Genomic DNA, 18,851 nt, shown 5'->3' on the forward strand with positions numbered 1-18,851 from the left:
TCCATTTGTCTGATTATGTGGGAGGACCAGCCCCAGTGAAGAGAGAGGGAAATAATTTGGTTCTGGCCTGGATTTCGTGCCTTGAAACACTTCTCAAGAAAGCAGTGATAAGTGCCCATGTTTTGCCAGGCCGCATGTCGTGTCTGTGGGAGCGGGGCTCACTCACTGGTCTGGGGAGGCCTGCCACACAGTGTGCGCAGAGCTTCCGAAACTCCTGGAGCTGGCTGTTCTGTTCCACCCCAGGCCGTCCTGGGAGTCTGGTGCTAAACCAGCCTTGTCCCTGTGCATCACGTGGCTCAATTCAGGAGGACGCAGGAATCACCCTAACCACCCACGGAGAACTGGGGCCCTTCGGGACCAGGCTAAGAGGAGAAGGACCGAACTGTCCACACTTGGGGGTGTTGGGAAGCGGCTTGCTGGGCCTCTGGTGCTGCCTGGAGGAGCACGTGGGGAGCTGCTTTCCACCGGGCAGCATTTCAGCGCCGGGGGCGTGTCCACCCAGCGCTCCTCCCAGCCACACAATCCACACAATCCCAGAAACAGCACAAATGTCTCTGACTTCAGCTGAAACCGCTCTGCATGACCTGAGGGCAGGGAACTTCCAGAGAAAGTCGGTTCCTGTTGAACCGGTTCAGTTTTCCTAAGCACTTGCTGAGGCTCGCTGCAATGTGAAATCTCTGGTACCTGCCATTGCCCACCCACTTTTAGATGGCCTCAGGGTGATCGAAGGCAGTGCTCCTCAAAATTCAGTGCCTATGGATTGCCTGGGGAATGTGTTAAAATGCAGATTCTGATTCAGTCCTGCGTGTCCGCCACTCTCTGAGGTGATGTTCCTCGGTCAGCGGACCAGACTTTGAGTAGCAAGGGCACAGAACTTGACAGGGAGCTAGAGAGCCACAAAAATCAGATGAGATCCCTTTTCTAGGGATCTTCAGGCACTTTCCTCTGTTGCTCACAAATGAGACATGATTCAGAACCGCCAGTATGACATCATCCACACTTGCCGGCCCAGGTGACCAATTTCAGGGCCTCCATCTCCATCAAGAATCAAGAAACTTTAGGACGACAAGCATTCAGATAAAATACACACAGGGGTTTCCCAATGGTGATTATTTTAAAGATAAGCAGAGGTTACAGAAGTTGTGAAAGCTTTCTCAGGAAATCTATAAACATAAAATGCACTGGAGTCAGGTGTGGTCCTGCTCGGAGGCGAGGGAATGGCCCATGTCACCGGGGCACCGTTAGATCAACTAACCTCGAGCAAAACAGGCCACAGGCGGGACAGATTGGCCTGGGCGAATACTTGCTGTTGGCCTTGTCTAAAGTTAACGCTTCAGCCCGTATGTACGAAAACAAGGACAAGGGGAAAACATGTTGTCTTGGTTCTTTTAAATACTTCTCCGGTTCCTCCACGTCTCTCCATCACCACAACCGTGCCATCATATCTCTTCCTTGGCGACCAATCGAGCCTGGACACGCTTCTCCCAGCATACCGTCTTGTCCCCAGTCCATTCTCCACACAGATGCCAGGGCGATCCTTGTACAACACCAGCCTGATCACGTCACTCCCCCGCCAGCCACCGCACTTGGATTTGAATCCAAGGCCCCATGTGGCCGTGTGAGGTCTGGCCCTGCCTCCCTCTCCGGCCTCCTCTGTGCCTCTCCCCTCCTTGCTGCCACGCTCCCACCCACTGGCCTTCTCTCAGCCTCCAGATTGGTTCCCATAGCCTCCATACCTGTTGTTCCCTCTGCCTGCCTGACTCCTATGCATCTTCAGGTCTCAGTTTAAATGTCACTTTCTCATATTATCCTTTCCTGACCCTAATCTAAAAGAATCCTTCCCGTTGGACTACCTGGTGGTTCCTGGTGCTTTTCCTGAACAGCGCATAAGCTGGTCTGCTGGACTATTAGACTGTAAGCTCCCTGGGGGCAGGGATCATCTCTGTTTTGTGAACCATCGTCTGCCCAGCATGTGTTTGGCACACAGAGGCTCAACAAATATTTGTTTAATGAATAAGCAAATGAAACTGTCTCATGTCACCTATCATTCATTCTGAAACCCAAAGGTCCCAGGCCTTAGGGACCCATAGGTGCAAACAAGGTGATATTAACATTGATGCCCAAGTTACAGTAGCTTTCAGCCGCGTGCCCTCAAGATCTCCAGCTACTTTGAGAGTCCAAGGCAGTGAGGCTGGTATCTCCCGTGTGTTTAAGAACCAGTCGGCTAATGCCTCCTACTCCGGCCACGTTCCATCGTCCCCGAGCATCCTCCACTGACAGCGACTTCCCTGATGCTGCCAACCCGCTGGGGGTTGCATCTGTATGTTGATGAAATGCCCCGATCCTTCAGGAAACCAACTCTGCCCTGCAGTCCATGTGGCCAGGGGGTTGAGGAAGAGGAGGGGTGGAGAATGGCCTGTACTCAGTTCTGAGTCACCCCTGTCCCTGGGCCCCAGAGAGGCACTGCCTAGGTCAAGGTTCTCCCACAGCTCATTCCCTCCTCACCGGAGCCATCACAAAGGACAGAGGAAGTCCCTTCCCCTCCAGCTCTCTTGTTTGTCTCTCTCCCTGTTGCCCTTCCTCCTTCCGCTGGAAAGAAATGCTCTTGTACCTCTCTGTGCAATAGATACTACCCAGGGTGCCAGGGGGATGTGCACCCTGTTGAACACTCTGGGCTCGGCTGTAATTCATTCATTAAGTCAACGACTATTTACAAAGCACCTCGTAGAGGCCAGACGCAATGAGCCAGTGGGTCATCCACGTCTCCCTCCTGCCCCTGCATCTGTGCCACGGTCACCACCTCATTTCAGGCCTCTCTCCTGTCTCTCCCCCTGCAACTGCAACAGTCTCAGAACCGGTCTCCCCGCCTGCCTCTGGGCTGGCTGGCCCCTCCGATCCAGCCCACTGACTGCCAGAGAGACCTTATTAACATGCAAAGCTGATGACATCAGGCTTCTGTTCAAAAGCCTCCAGGGGCTCCCACTGGCTTTCAGGCTAGAGTTTAAACTCCCCGCTTGGCAGTAATGCCATTTTGCGATCTGACTGCTGCCTGTTGGTTCAGCCACAACGCCCATCTCCCCCCAGAATGAGTCATGTTGTCTCAGAGCGCTGAGTCTTTCCATCCGGTTCCTTCTGCCTGGAATGCCTTTCCCCCATTTTTTTGGTCTAGATCAGTGTGGTCCAATAGCACATTCTATGATGGTGAAGGGAAAGTTCTCTATCTGCTCCGTCCAGTGTGGCCGCCTCCAGCCACTCGTGGCCACTGACTGCTTGCAGTGTGGCTAGTGTGAGTTCCAACAGCGAGATGGGGCAAGTGGCTACCTTACTGGGCAGTAGGGATCCAGGCAACTGCTACTCACTTTGAAATACTTAGCTCAGGGCTCAAGTTCTCCACTGGGAAGCCATCCCAACTTCATGGCTGCTGTAGATGTCCCTCCTCCATGTTCCTCTTGCATCCTTGTTCTGCTTCCATCCCGATATTCAGAACTCTGTAGTATAGTCGGTGATCCACTGAGTCTGCCTCCCCCACGGGACTGAACACTTTTGAGCGCACAAACAGTTCACCCTATAAATGGTTGATGCACGTGTGCATTGGTGTGCTGGTAAATGTTGAACAACTGCCCTCTGAAGGAAAGCCCCAATTGTCACATTTGCCAGTTCTGTGATGTAAATATTCCTACCGTGCATCAAGGTAATGAAAAGACAAACCACAGAAGGGGAAAAGATAATTGCAAAAAGCCTACCTGATAAAGAACTGTTATCCAAAATAAAGAATTCTTAAAACCCAACGATAAGGAAATGAACAACCCAACTGAAAAATGGGCAAAACGCCTGAACAGATACCTCACTGAAGAAGATAAAAAATCACAAGTAAGCACATGAGAAGATGCTCAACATTACATGTCATTAGGGAAATGCAAATTAAAACAATGAGATACCATTACACAGCTCTTAGAAAATCCAAGGACCAAAACACTGACAACACCAAATGTTGGCAAGGATGTGGAGTAACAGGAATTCTCATTCACTGCTGGTGGGAATGCAAAATGGTACAGCCCCATTGGAAGACAGTTTGGCAGTTTCTTACAAAACTAAACATAGTCTTAACATATGATCCAGCAATCATGCTTCTTGGTATTTACCCAAAGGAGCTGAAAACTTATGTCCATGCAAAAACCTGTACATGAATGTTTATGGCTGTTCCATTCATAATTGCCAATACTTGGAAACAACCGAGGTGTCCTTCAGTAGGTGAATGGATAAATAAACTGTGGTCCATCCAAACAATGGAATATTCTTCAGTGCTAAAAAGAAATGAGCTATCAGGGCACCTGGGTGGCTCAGTTGGTTAAGTGTCTGCCTTCTGCTCAGGTCATGATCCCAGGGTCCTCGGATCAAGCCCCGCATCGGGCTCCCTGCTCAGCAGGGAGTCTGCTTCTCCCTCTCCCTCTGCTCGTGCTCATGTGCTCTCTCTCTTGCTCACTCTTGTCCCTCAAATAAATAAATAAAATCTTAAAAAAAAAAAAAGGAATGCTATCAAGCCATGAAAAGACATGTAGAAACCTTAAATGCCTATCACTAAGTGAAAAGCCAATCTGTAAAGGCTACATACTGTATGATTCCAACTATGTGACAATCTGGAAACAGCAAAACTATTGAAACAGTAAAAAGATCAGCAATTGCCAAGGGTGAGGTGAGAGGGAGAAAAGAAGAGGTGGAACACAGAAGATTTTTAGAGCAGTGAGATCATTCTCCATGATACTATAATGGTGGCCACAAGTCATTACACATTTGTCAAAACTCAGAGAATGTACAATACCAAGAGCGAACCCTGAGGTAAACTATGGGCTTTGCGTGATAATGATGTGTTGATAAGGGTTCACCAAGTGTAACAAATGTACCACTTGGGTGGGGGATGTTGATAATGGGGGAGGCTGTGCATGTGTGGGGACAGGGAGTATAAGGAAACCCTGTCTTCTGCTCAATTTTGCTGTGAACCTAAAAGTGCTCTAAAAAACTATTAAGTCTATTAAAACAACAACAACAAATCTCCCACTGCAGCTGATTTCAAGCCACCAACATGATATCAGTGAACTGGGAGTGGAGAAGAGATGTGTGCACAATTGGCTCTCATAAGCAGGGAGGAACCAATCTCAGCATGGATGCATGAATGAATGAATGAGGAAGGAAGGAAGGAAGGGAGGGAGGGAGGGAAGGAGGGAGGGAGGAAGGAAGGAAGGAAGGAAGGAAGGAAGGAAGGAAGGAAGGAAACTCTATTCAACCTGCAAGAAGCCAGTCCTACAGCTGCAAGTCCAATTTCAGTTCCAACCTAGGAGACAAAGGACCAAGAAGTCATATCTTTGGCTTATTCAGGAAGAGGGACACTTGTCTCCTTTGGGTCTTTTACTTTTAATACCAAGCCTTATCCAGGTATCTACTGAGCACCCCACTCAGACTAGTGGAAAGTGAGTGAGCCTGAGGTCTCCACTTGTGCTCTCTCTTTCCCTCAAATAAATAATTAAATAAATAAAAATCTTTAAAATAAATAAATAGGGGCACTGGGTGGCTCAGTGGGTGAAGCATCTGCCTTCAGCTCAGGTCATGATCCGGAAGTCCCAGGATCGAACCCCACATCAGGCTCCCTGCTCAGTGGGGAAACTGCTTCTCCCTCTGCCCCTCACCCCACTCTTGTGCTCTCTCTCTAACTCTTAAATTAATTAATTAATTAATAAGTAAATAAATTTGTGAGTAAAACCTTTCCCGGAAGTCATACAGCAGCCATTCCCTCGGATCCCATTGATGTGACTAGATCACCTGCCATTCCAAAACGAGCCATGACTAAGAGAATGAGACCACCATGACTGGCTTAGACCAGTTGATGGGACCCTACAGGAGGCAGAACCTGGGAACCCAGGCAGAGCCCTGCCCTAAAGGAGGAAGTGGTTGGGTTGGATGACAGTGGGCAGTGGCTATCAAGACCCAATCTACAGGAAATGTTAGACGAAGATGCACAAATTTTATGAGCCAGGCCATTCCATAAACATTCCTTGAGATAGTTAAGGAACAAAAAGGCAGTGTGAGGCAGCATAGCTCCCTGGCTTTCCCCTCGGAGTTGAAATGCCTGCATGGACACACACACGCGCGCACGCACGCGCGCACGTACGCGCGCGCACGCACACTCTTCCATCCGCCCTCCACAATGGATTCCCACATGCATATTAAGACAGCATATCGGTGGGGACAGCCTCCATGCTAGGCACAGAAACCAGAACTGTACATAGTGAGGCTCTGTGTCTGCTGTGGGGACAGAGGCCCCAGCCAGGCAGATCTGTGCCATCGTCCCAGCAATAGCACTGAGCCTGGCGTGAGACTCCCCTACACAGGTCCTTCCAGGTATGGCTCTATGCAGGGTCATTTGTGGCCATGTTCTAACGTGGGCAATCCCGTTTCAACGGGACTGAATTCCCCAGGGTGGGCAGCACGTGGTGCCTCCCCCCCCCCCCCCGCCCCGCTCTGACCTGGTTATGGGGAGTTGCTAGGGTAACTGTCACACAGCCTTTGCTTCCCCCGCTGGAGGAGGCTTGGTTACCATGGCAAGTCCAGATGAGGTGGGGGTACAGGGGGAAGGAAGCACCGGCCCGGTGCGGGGGTCCCTAGCCGGGACTCTGTCCTCACTCTCTCTGGGCCACTGGACCTTCGGGAAATCTCTTCACCCCTCTGGGCCTCATTTTCCTTATCAGTAAAATAAAGTGCTCTAAACCGCTGATGCATGCAGACGGCATATACTAAATAAACACTGATCCTCAGACTCCTCTTAGGTAAGAATGACTCAAGATGGGTGCAGAAAGGAACGGATTGAGCTGTGTTTAAAATAAAATAGAGAAACTAGCCAGCCAGTGTCTCTAGTAGGACACATAAAATTCATGGAGATTCTCCCTTCTGTTGACAGAAATTTAGCTTCTGGAATTGATACTCGTGAGTCCCCGGGGCTCCTTGGGTCCTTTTCCAAACCTAGACTTCCTAAGGAAGTCCCCTTAGGGGTGTGTTACCTTAGGGTATGTGGCTTGCTAAGGGGTCTGCCCCTTCCTGTGCTCTGCTGGCCCTTCTGTCCCCACTGGAGCCATGGCACGGACCCAGCCCACTGGGGCCAATTCCTGACGTGTGGGGCTCAGCACCAGCCTCTAGGATTGGCTACTTGATCCTGCCCTTGATCTGAGCCGTGGCCCCAGTCTCTTCCTTCATTCCTGCAGTGAGACCCCTAGCCAGGCCTCAGTGCTGGGACCCATGCAGTACCCAGCTCCTCCCCTCCCTTCTCGTCTGTGCCAGTCCCCTTCCAGAATCCAGATCCCTGCTGCTGGGGTCTCCTAGCCCTGGCTGCCCATCCTGCCTGTCTACCTGCCCGAACCTTCCAATCTTGTGGGCTGCTTCTCCCTTCCCCACCCGTGCTTCACCCCCCCAGTACTCCCTTGGCGCCCATTGTCACCGGTGGCCCCTGTAGCCCCAAAAGAGAAACTGGACCCTACCCATCCAACCTCCAATGGCTGATCTGCCTTCCCCCTTCCTCCTCGGACCTTGCCTCCAGTTCTAAGTCCTGGCTGCTCCTTATCCTTCCCCCGCCGTATACATGGCAAATAGGGTTATGTCTGAGTGTGGCCCCGGATGCTGGAGTCATATCAGGGAACATTCTCCACCCCTCCTCGACTGCTGAGTTTCCCCCTTCCAAGTGTGCAGCCGAGTGAGGAATTCACACCTTGTACCTAGGGTGTGAAAACCAGTAGGGGGTGTTAGGGCCAGTGGCTTTGCCGCAGCTAGCTGTGATGTGGGGCGGTCTAGAAACTCCCAGGCCTATAGAGAAAGCCCATCCTTGAATCATGCACCCCAGTGCCCCCTCCTTTCTAGCTATCCCCTACTTCCCCTGCAGGCACTGTGGAAAAAGTGGAGAAAGCACCCTGCGGCTGACTCTGTGAGCCTGGACAAAGTTACCTGACCTCTCTGAGCTAATGGAGAGAACCAGACACAGTAGCACTAAGTTGTCATGAGAAGTAAACAGAGTTATAGGAACTGTTTGGTGAGGGCCCAGCAAACGGAGGGCGGCCCCACTACCCCTTCCACTGGGGTAGAAACGGCCTTCTGCACCCCACCCCACCCCCTCCTCCCCTGTCCTGTACTCAGCCCCCCTCGGGGTAAATCTCTGTGCAACTATCACACCGATAACCCCTGAGGTACTAAATCAACTTGGAGACAGCTCCCCTCCCTGGGCCTCGGCCACCCTCTTCCCGGCGACCGCTGCCCTGTGATGGTGGCCGGCAAAGGACAAACTGCTGAGGGTGCTGGCCAAATAAAGGAGTGATTCTTGCCAGAGGATATAGCAGGCTGGTCCTGGAGCTGCCATTAACTCCTCTGGCTAGTCTGCCTGCCTCCAGGCTCTCTGCGACTTTACACATCACCCCACCCAGATGCGGCACTTTCTCTACTAAAAGCTTGAGGTTCAAGCTGCCTCCCAGTGCTGGGGGGCGGGGTGGGTAGGGGGAGGCAGGACCTCTGGGCCACTCTGCCCTGAATCTTGCCCTGCATATTCCTCCTTTGGTGACTGGGCAGTGCCTCTCTATTGCCCTCTGTCCTTGCCCTGCCAGCCAGCAAGGCTGGGGGGAAATGCCACCTCCTTCACAAAGTCCTCCTTGATTCCACCCTCAGAGAGCAATTCTCCCTCCGTGGAACCATCTCTTGACACTGCCCTTCTGGCCTCGCCCTGGAGGGGGCGGGCAAAGGGCCTGTGCCCTGCGGCCTTGTCCCCAAAGACAGGGATGAACAAATACTAAATACATAATTCCAGCCCGGGTCCCTTCACTGGGGTACAGCTGTTTTAAAATTTGTCTAAAAATGTTTCAGACACACCCCAGTTCCCAGCGCTGCTTGCTCTTGGGAAGGGAAGGAGGTTTGTTAGCAGCGCTTTGCCCTCTGGGGCTGAAGATTGCTCAAGCCACCCCACGCCGCCTGCCCTGCCTACCAGAGCACACCACTCCAGGAACTCTGCTGCTGCCAGGAAGAAGTGGGAGAAAACGCCATCCCTTCCTGTGCCTTCCTCCGCGCACCGCCCCAAGTCCAGAACCGGATCAGTCGGCTTTCTCAAACATTCCATGTTGTCAGAGCACACCAGGGGCTCTCTCTCCCTCCGGCCCATCCCGTGCCCTCTGCCAGGGACATCCTGCCATTTCCCAGCTCACACACCCTCCGTGGCTCCCAACTGCCAACAGAGCTAAGTTCAAACTCACCCTGGAATTCAGAGATTCAAGAACTTTCATGGGGCAACCTCTGTTTCTGGCCCATTCCCTCCCCCTGTCCTTCCACCACCCCTGAAACATGTGCATGTGCATATTCACATATGTGTAGTCACATGCACATGTACACACACATACACATGTGCACACACACATGTACACACAACCACAAGACAAAAATACACTCCCCCCCACACACACACACACCGTGATCCAAACTGATGCGTTCGTTTAGCCTGTATTTATCTTGATCAATTCATTCATTCATTCACCCGCTCAACATCCGCTCAGTGCCAGGTCCTCACCAGAGCTGGCAGCAAATGTGAGGGGCACGATTTCCCTCTTTCTCCGGGGAGTCGTTGCTGTTTCCACTGCTCCCCAACCGCCTCTCTGAGTTTTAGGTCCTGGGCCCAGCTCGAGGTCCACCTCCCTAGGGAAAAGCCTTCCTAATTTCTCAACCCTCGAGTACTGGTCCCTGTATTTGAGTTCCTATAACAGTGCCATGTGATGGTGAACTTTCTGTGCTGGTGGAAATGTTCTGTATCTGCACTAGCCAGTGTGATTGCCCTTGGCCCCACTGGTCATTGAGCGCTTCCAATGTGACCAGTGTGACCGAGGAACTGAATTTCTTACTTTTAATTTATTTTTTAAAGATTTTTTTAAGTAGGCTCCATGCCCAACATGGGGCTTGAACCCATGACCCTGAGATCAAGAGTCACATGTTCCACTGACTGCGCCAACCAGGAGCCTCTGAATTTCTTACTTTAATTTTGCTTAATTTACATTTAAATAGCAACAACCATATTGGACAAGGCAGTTCTGTTATATAACCCATCTGGCCCTTGAGTCCCACAGATCTGATGACAAGTGGACTTAAGTTTGACTCCTTAGCTCTGTGACCCTGATCAGGTTGGTAAACCTCTCTGAGCCTCAGCTTTATCAGTTGTATCATGAGCAAATGTAATACTTAATGTGAGGATGAAGTGAGCCAATGTATGCCTGGCGCCTAGGGAATGATTAGGAAATTCACCGAATCTGAACTTTTATCCCTAGAAATTAAATAATTATTTGTGGATTACGATCCCGAACATACTGTTAGCCTCAAGTCAATATGGTTAAAGGTTTTAGAATATGTTCAGTTGACCTGAAATAATGTCGAATTCCTGCCTCCCTAGCAGCTTCAAGGGAGAGTAGACAGCAGTGGAGACAGGAAGGCTTTGGAAACCCCTTTGTTTTCCGAGCCCCTTTGGAGCTGGGAGTGGGTCTACATCTTTTTCTTAAATCCCCTACTGCATAGGGTTCCATAGGCGGTTGGGGAGCAGTGGAAGCAGCATACGATAGAATGATCGTTCTCACTGAGGATATTGCTCAGAAGTCAGTCTATAAATATTTGTTGAGTGGATGCTGGCTACGTACAATGGGAAACACAAAGGCAAACCACGCTGGTTCCTAACCTTGGAGACTTAATTGCTAGCCGAGAGTGCTGCCCTCGGACTCTGGGCATGCAGAGCTTGGGATGGGGCCCCTCCGGGCTGGCAACGTGCACGTCACGGGGCAGTCAGAGAGGAGAGGCACTAAAGCCGGGTTTGGGTCCCCAGGTTGTCTCGGTCCGTCTCCTTCATGGTCAGGAATCTTCTGGTACGACGTCGGCAGACAGGGAGCCAGAAGCACGGCAGGGCAGAGGGTGGAACCCGAGCAGGTCTGCCGCAGTCACCTCTCCAGGGACCAGCTCTTGCCCTGGGGCACCCCCAGACCACACAACGGGCTGACTCCAACAGGTGGCGCAAGTGGCCGCAGCAGCCGCGCACCCGCAGGAGGAGCCTCCAGGTGGGGAGAAGCACCAGACCCCTGGGCCTGTTCGTATGTAGGCAGGCCTTTGGTTGGACTTTGCCCCCTTCCTGGTCCTGGTTCCTCCTCCCCCATCTGCCCTTCGGTCTGGGCCTCCCAGGAGGGTGTGGGTGCCAAAATCCCTCTTTATCTTTAAAGACGATCAGAAATGTCCACCATGGGGTGCCCGGCTGGCTCAGTCTATAGAGCGTATGACTCTTGATCTCAGGGTCATGGGTTCGAGCCCCACGTTGGGTGTAGACCTTACGTAAAAAAAAAAATGTTCACCGTGTCATGTACCTACCACACATATCAGATGCTCTCTCTCGCTCTCTCTCTCTCTCTCTCTCACACACACACACAGTCACAACTGTGAAACTGCACGGCTAAAGAAAGACTCTCATTCAGTTGAATTGCCTTTTGCCTTCCAGGCTCTTATTGTTATGTTCTTACTTTAGTGGAAATGAGAAAATCCTGTCCAGTCTTAAGAAGGTATTCCCAGTCAGTCTGAAGTAAAGTTCATGAAGGGAGGGCATCCGGCCAGACCCGGAGGGCCAGGAGACACCATGGAGGAAGTGACCAAACTGAGGACCAAAGGATTCAGAAGAGTGGCTGGCGGACTGGAGAGAAAAGCATCTTAGCCTCAGGAGCTCCCTAAGCAAAGGCACCACGTGTCAAGGAAGGCAGAGGAGACAGAAGAAACCTAATAGGACCATAAATGGCTGCAAGGTGCTCGGGCTTTAGTGTAGGGTGAATAGGGAACCCCGGAAGAGTTTTATGCAGGGAAATTACATGGTATCTTTGCATTTTAAAAGGGATTGAGGGGAGAAGATCCAGTTAGGAGGCTTTTGCAACAGTGGAGGGGGGGAGGAGTTGGGAGGGAGTGGCAGCAGGGATGGGGTGAAGAGGACTAATGAGAAATGTCACAGAAGAATCCTCATCTGGTCTGGTAGCCGTGAGGGAGGGACAAGAGTCAAGACACGTGCACATTTCCCACTTGGGCAACTGGGCAGGTGGTGGTGTCATTCTGGAGCAGAGAGACCCAGAAAGAACAGTGGCGGGGTGGGGGTAGAAGAGAAGTAGGAGTGGGTTCCTTTTGAGACCTCCCTTGCAGTGGAGGGGCCTGGGGGACATCCGAGTAGAGAGGCCCAGTGGGCAGCCTGATGAACTGCTTTGCAGTGGAGGAGAATGTTCTGGAGCTGAGAGGGAAGCAGTTGGCAGAGTGGTTGGGGAGGGGAACCTACATCATGCTTCCAAGGTTGCAGATACAACAAAGCCCCCGAGTCTGGAAGGTCTGGGAGGACAGGAACTTGCCTAGTACATAACCCGTGCCCCAAAACCATTCATGAATAAAAAGATGAAGCTTCCGGTAAGTCGCGGCTGGGGCGGGGGTGGCACGGGGGAGAGACCTGGGTGTATTCCTTCCTCGGGGCCAGCAGAGCTGGTCAGAGGAGAAAGACTTTGCTCATCTAGCTCAGTCCTAGAATCTACACCCTCCTCCCCATGGTGCCAGCCCCATCCACGTCCTCTTACTCTCTCATCCTCTCTGGGGATAAGGAGCAGGCACGAAGGATCCCCAAAGTTTTACAACAGGCGCTCATGACACAAATTCCCACCGAGGAGAAAAAGTCAGCCCTGGGACATGTAGCTGATGTATCATGAGGTGGGCTATTTTGGGACTCGAATTACACAGGAGAGCCTGGGAAAATAGTGCCTGGAGATGAACAGAGTTGCAATTAGCATTAACTACAAGGTGTCGAATCTTTACTGCGCACACAGCAGGCAGCGTGCCCTGGGGAGAGGAAGGTGACCGGGAGCCAAGGACCCGGGTGGGAGGGGGCAGCATCTGCCGGAGGAGATGGCACGATGTCTCTGGAAGGCGCAGTCACCCTGAGCAAAGGGGCCTCCGAAGTTGGAAATGCAAGCACGATAGGACTCCACCTCGCTCAGGGAAACTCCAGACCCAGGACTGGAGGGACTGGTGCAGGGCCAGAGTCCTTCTCCTAGGGTGTCACCGCCTAATGGAATGTCCCCAGATGCAAAGTAGATAGAGCCTGTGCCTGAAGGGAATCAATTTCCCTGCGGGTAAGGTTTTTTAAAAACCTCAGTGACAATGCACAGTGTCTAGCTGTGTGGGAGGGTGGAAGGCCGGGGGGATGGGGGGTCAGGCTGTGTGGACGGATGCCCCTGCGTTTCCACTTGCCAGCTGATAACCTGGAACGGGTCCTCCCCTGGAGTCTCACTTTATTCATCTTTAACCCCTCCCTGTAATCCCTTTCAGAGTCTACTTCACCAGATTAGGGGCAGAGCAAATTGGATAATTGTATGTTAAAGTGACTCCACAGCCTGCAACCTCCCTGAGAACGCAGATGCCGTCACTTATCCCCTGCTTTGTAAAGACAGCTGTGGGCATCTGATTCCTGGGTAACTAAGGCAGCCGCCAGGCTATTGAGTCTGATTCCTCTTTATTCCCAGTGGCAAGCATGTTATCTACTACGCATTAACTGCTCAAAAATGGTAGTTGAATAAGTCAGTCCTTGGTACCTAAAGGGGAATATTCCCGAAAGACCACAGTGTGTTTCCTATCAGTTACATCTAGCAGAGATCTTTTCCAGTGTCAACTGTTACTAAAATATTCTACTCTGATTCTAACCTTCTGTCCAATTCCAAGTTATGTCACATAACATTTGTGCTTCTTGAGAGCAAAAACCATGTCTTAATCACTGCACTTCAATGCGGGCTCCACGTGAGCAAGGACTTGGTCTGGTTCAGAGCTATACGCCGGCACCTAGAGTAGAGCCTTGTGCTTTAGTAGGCTCAGTAAGGATCTCTAAATGAATGAGTGGTTTCTAACCCAGAACACCATGCTAGGCATTCGGCAAATGTTTGTTGAATGAATAAATTAGTAAGCAAGGGGAACACTGTCTCTCACTAATGTGCCTTCCTAACATTCTCAACAGGGGCAATATAGCAAGGCAGGTGGGTAGGCAAGCTCTGGAGTCAGACGATCCGGGTTTAAATCCTGACTCTCATACGCACTAGCTGGGTGACCTAGAGTATGCTACTGAACCTCCCTGTGCTTCAGATTTCTTACCTATAAAATGGGGATAATAATGTTTAAAATAGGATTACATGAATGCATTTGAAGGATCCCTAAAATATTTAGCACAGTGCTTGGCACATAGTAATTACTGCTATTTTTTTTATGATCATATCAGTCTCTTAATAACCCTCAGTGCCTCCCCTCTGACTACAGGATAAGATCTAAAATTAAGGTCCCCACAATGTGGCCCCAATGTCCCTCTTTCCAGTCCCATCTTCCCACACTTCAACACTAACGACCCTTTACTGGCTTCTCCGCCAGGCCAGACACTTCACGAAGCCCTGTAAGGTAGGACTTTTAATTGCCCATATTTCACTGAAGATGTGACCAAGGCTCAGAAAAGGGAAGTAACTTTCCCAGGGACACACAGCTTGTCCCAAGAAAGTGAGATTCATTCCAGGACTCCCTCACACGAAAGTTCATGCTCTTCTTCACTGGCCTCTGAAATCCTTGCTAGGCATAGTTCGGTCTGTGGGCCCTCGCTACCAGCATAACCTGGGAGCTTGCTAGAAATGCAGAATCTCGGGCTCACCTCAGACCTACTGAATCAGAATCCACATTTTCACAAGTCCTCCAGGTGATTTCTATGCACAGGAATGTGTTGGAAGGAATGTTGTAAACCACTTTCTACCAGCCAGACACAAAAGCTAATTAAACCAAACACCAGATCTCATTTAATCCCTACAACAATCTGGGAGGTATTAGGAAATGGGGATTGTTATCCCATTTTACAGATGAGGACACTAAGGCTCTGAGGGTTAAGGATCTTGACCTGAAGCCTCGTGTGCCTGATGCCAGCATGATGCTCCGGCGTCTCCCTCTGCCTGGAGTGTCTTCACTCCCTCTCTCCCCTTGAAATCTTCTCATCCTTTAGGCTCCACTCAAAATCCCCTCCTGCTGGGTGAAGCCTCTCTTATCCACGTCCCACTGGACAAGATTAATTATTTCTTCCCTCACAGTCCCCACAGCTCCCTGCACATCCCTTTCTCTTGGCCCTAATTCATTCTGTTTTAAAGAACTATGTACTAAGTGCATACTGTGTGCCCGGCACATAGTGGGCGTTGAGTAAATGTTTGCTCCCAACGTGCTGCTGCTTGACTTTATCAGAGCACTTCCGTCACACCTGTGTTATCCCCCCCACCTCCCCAGCTCCTCTATGCCCCCAGGGCATAGTCTGCCCGTCTGTTAGGGCCAAATCCTTAGGAAGCAAACTAAATAGTCTCCATTCTAAAGATGAAATTTGTCTAAAGATGAAATTAAGCGTAAAATGTTGCCAGAAGCGAGGCCTTGCCATTCCTAAGGTTGCCCAGGTGATAGGCATCTCGCTGCCCACCACCACCGATCTTTGAGCTGACACTGGGTGCCAGGACTGACTACTGTCACAATAGTCACAGCTATTTGACAATCTAGCCCTCATTTTTTTTCCCCACACTGTCAAAGGAAGGCCCAGAAATAGTAGGCAACCTCTTCAAATTCCCTGGGGTTTAAAATCAGGTCCCCAGTAACCTTCTGTCATTTCACAAGGAGAAAGGGCAAAGGTGGCTGAGATGAAGGGCAAAGATCACTGGGAGGCAGAGAACTTAATAGCCCCCAGGCGCAGCCTCTCCTTTTGTGGGAGGCCTGGCTAGACCACGTGTTTCAAGACCTCAATTTCCTCAGCTGTAAAATGAGGGGGTTGGCTAGTTTCTAATGCTCCTTCCAGCTCTGAGATGCTGTGCTATAAAATGGGAGAAATGTGAACCTTTGGTTGCTATGATCTGAAAATATTTTGAATGTGGAGAATCAAATTGTACAGCAGTGCATGAACAAAATAATATGTTAATGACTAAGAAGATTGTATTTAATCCAATGGGAAACAGCAGAGCAGCGGCTGCTGGTGATGTGTGTGTGTGCGGCTTCTTTCCTTGAGCTCAAACATGCACTTTGAATCACTAATATAGTAATCAGGCCTCTGGCAGCCTATCTTGCCCAAACACACACACACACACACACACACACACACACACACACACACACACGTCAGTTCAAATTAAAATGGGGGAGGAATTCCACCACGGCAGCTTACATCCTTGCTGTATCTGGATTTTTTTCTTTTTTTTAAAGAAATTTTTATCGTGGTGAAGGTGCTGTATTGACAGCTTCTGGAGCCCTCTGATCCCAGAACTGGGACATGTGGGCCGCCAGCTGAGGGTTTTATTAGCATTTCGCTTTTGCACACAACCACCTCCCCGCAGCCGTCACAATCCCATCTGGCAGCAGGGGCCCCCAGACCCTCCACGCGGCGAGTGGTGAGATCCACTACCCCCGAGGCACCCCGACCGAAGCACGTGCTCGCGGCCATAACTGCGGGGAAGATGAACGCGCGCCTGCTCCGTGTCCCGCCCTGCCAGGCCGCAGGAAGGGTTAGATCGCCACCGGAGGGTCGGGGCCCGGAGGCAGAAGCGGGCCAGAGGCCTCACGTGCGTCTAACCAGGACCCCCCCCCCATCCCGGCAAGTTCCTGCCCACCCTGGAGCTCCCGGGCCCGCAGGCCTAGGCCCCGCCGCGTCCCCCCGCCGCGAACTACCCCCGCACCCCCAGGCCGCCGGCTCGGCTCCAGGCCCGCGCCGCCCCCCGCCCCGCCCCGCGAGACTGAGGGCGCGGCCCGCCCCTCCCCGCCCGACGGCCGCGCCCGCGCCCCGGCCCGCGCCGATTGGCCGACCTCGCGGCCCGGTGAGGCGCCCCGCCCCTCGGTTCCAGGTGCGGCGGGGCGACCGGGGCCGCGGCCGAGGCCGGGGCCGGGACGGGCGGCCGCGGCGCCATGGCCGAGTCCCAGCTGAGCTGCCTGGACGAGGCGCACGTGAACGAGAGGGTGACCGAGGCGCAGGCCGCCTTCTACTACTGCGAGCGGAGGCGGGCCGCGCTGGAGGCGCTGCTGGGCGGCGGCGAGCGGGCCTACCGCGAGCTGGTCAAGAAGGAGCAGCTGCGGGACTTCCTCTCCAGCCGGGAGCAACAGGCCCTCCGCGCCGCCTGGATCCCCTACGAGGACGCCGCCGCCGCCGCCAACGCCGCAGCCCGAGGCAAGAGCAAGGCCAAGGCGAAAGCCCCGGCGCAGGCCCCGGCCGAGCCCTGCGAGTCCCTGGCCTACTGGCCCGACCGCTCCGACACCGAGGTGCCCCCGCTGGACCTGGGCTGGACCGACACGGGCGTCTACCGCGGCGTGAGCCGCATCACCCTCTTCACCCACCCGCCCAAGGAGGAGAAGGCGCCCCATCTCAAACAGGTGGTCAGGCAGATGATCCAACAGGCCCAGAAGGTAGGCCCCGCCCCCCCCCACCGGTGGGACACCCCACTCCCGGGCAGCCCCTTGGACCAGGCCCCACCTCAGAAGCAGGGCCTGGGGCAGGACTTCCTGACCACTCTGGAAAATGGGCCCAGAACCCTCCCTTAAGTCGAGGGGCTGGTGAGGCCTCTAAAGAGGATGGATGGGGACGTGTTTGGCAAATCACAAGGTGCTGGACAGTTGTCATTATTACAGTGTCCAGAGGGGCTGGCTTTCCTCCGCTCTGTGCTGCTTTTTCCCTGTCAGGTTCCTCTCTGTAGGGAAGAGTGGGGGCTGTGGGGCTTTGTGGTACAATGGGCCTCTCAGAGGTCTTGATAGTAACCCATGTGCTGCCCAGGGATTTACAAAACCTACCCCAGGCCATTTTCTCATTTGGTCTTCAATCAACCCCGGGAACTGCGTGGTGGGACTTCCCCATCCCTACCCCAGCCATGCTGTTCCTAGGAGGCCCCCCAGGGACAAGACAGGGCTAGCATTCACACCCCCTTGGGGGCCAGTACTAGAAGTCAAGCAGCCTGGATTAAATGAAGAAATGTATTTTGGGCACCTACTATGTGCCTGGCTCTGTGCTGGCCACTTTGACAAGGCGCATCACTGGACTCAACAAGTGGGGTTGGGGGTCAGGCAAGCTCTCACTTACTGTGTCTCTCTGCTTGGGGGTTGAAAGGAGGAGATGTTTCCAGAGTGGCTAGTTAGAATACTGGTGGACCAGTAGGTTGTGGGGCAGGGGGAAGAATTTAATCTTTACTCCGTGCCCTTGCCTAGGGGCACCTTGGGTCGGGTTTCCAGGTAAAACAGGACATCCTGTTAAATTTGAATTTCAGATAAACAACAAATAATTTTTAGTATTAGTATGCCTCAAACATTGCATGGGGCATACTGATACTAAGATGTTCTTTGTTGTTTGCTGAAGTTCAAATTTAATGGAGGATTCTGTATTTTTATTTGCCAAACCTTGTTCCCCCACACAGAGATTTGTTAAGAAGCACCAGCAGCCTTTAGTGCCCAGTGCAGAATATACAACAGGAGTGGCTTGGGCTCACCCTTCTAATTCAGCTCAGTGGATGTGGTTGAGTCCTGTTACCCCTGGAGGCTGAAGTGGCCTGGGAGGGAAGACCAGCCCAGAAAGACCAGTGGTGACGCTCCTCTTCCTGGGAGGGGTGATGCAGGTTGTTGGCTAGACTGGCTGCCAGGAGGAAGCATTAACTTTTCACTGTCCATGCTTCCACCCTCCCTCTCTAAGAAATTCCTCCTTATTTGCCTGAGCTTTCTTTGTATACTGCATCCTGCAAAAGAGAGAGGCAAATTTGAGAAGAGATGGA

The 18,851-nt window shown here is 52.2% G+C and overlaps 1 protein-coding gene across 1 annotated transcript in view; it reads left to right on the forward strand.

Annotated features, from left to right (window-relative positions):
• The first annotated feature begins 16,993 nt into the window (after positions 1-16,993).
• SACK1F (scaffolding CK1 anchoring protein F) overlaps positions 16,994-18,851 on the forward strand; it is a 32,111-nt gene continuing 30,253 nt past the window's right edge. The window contains exon 1 of the mRNA XM_006749340.3: positions 16,994-17,502. Within this exon, the coding sequence (XP_006749403.1) occupies positions 17,008-17,502 (495 nt within the window). The 5' untranslated portion in view covers positions 16,994-17,007. The remainder of the gene's footprint in view (positions 17,503-18,851) is intronic.

The sequence above is a fragment of the Leptonychotes weddellii genome, chromosome 5 (assembly GCF_054177405.1).
Source record: "Leptonychotes weddellii isolate Sample4059 chromosome 5, ASM5417740v2, whole genome shotgun sequence".
In the NCBI taxonomy this organism is placed as follows: Eukaryota; Metazoa; Chordata; class Mammalia; order Carnivora; family Phocidae; genus Leptonychotes; species Leptonychotes weddellii.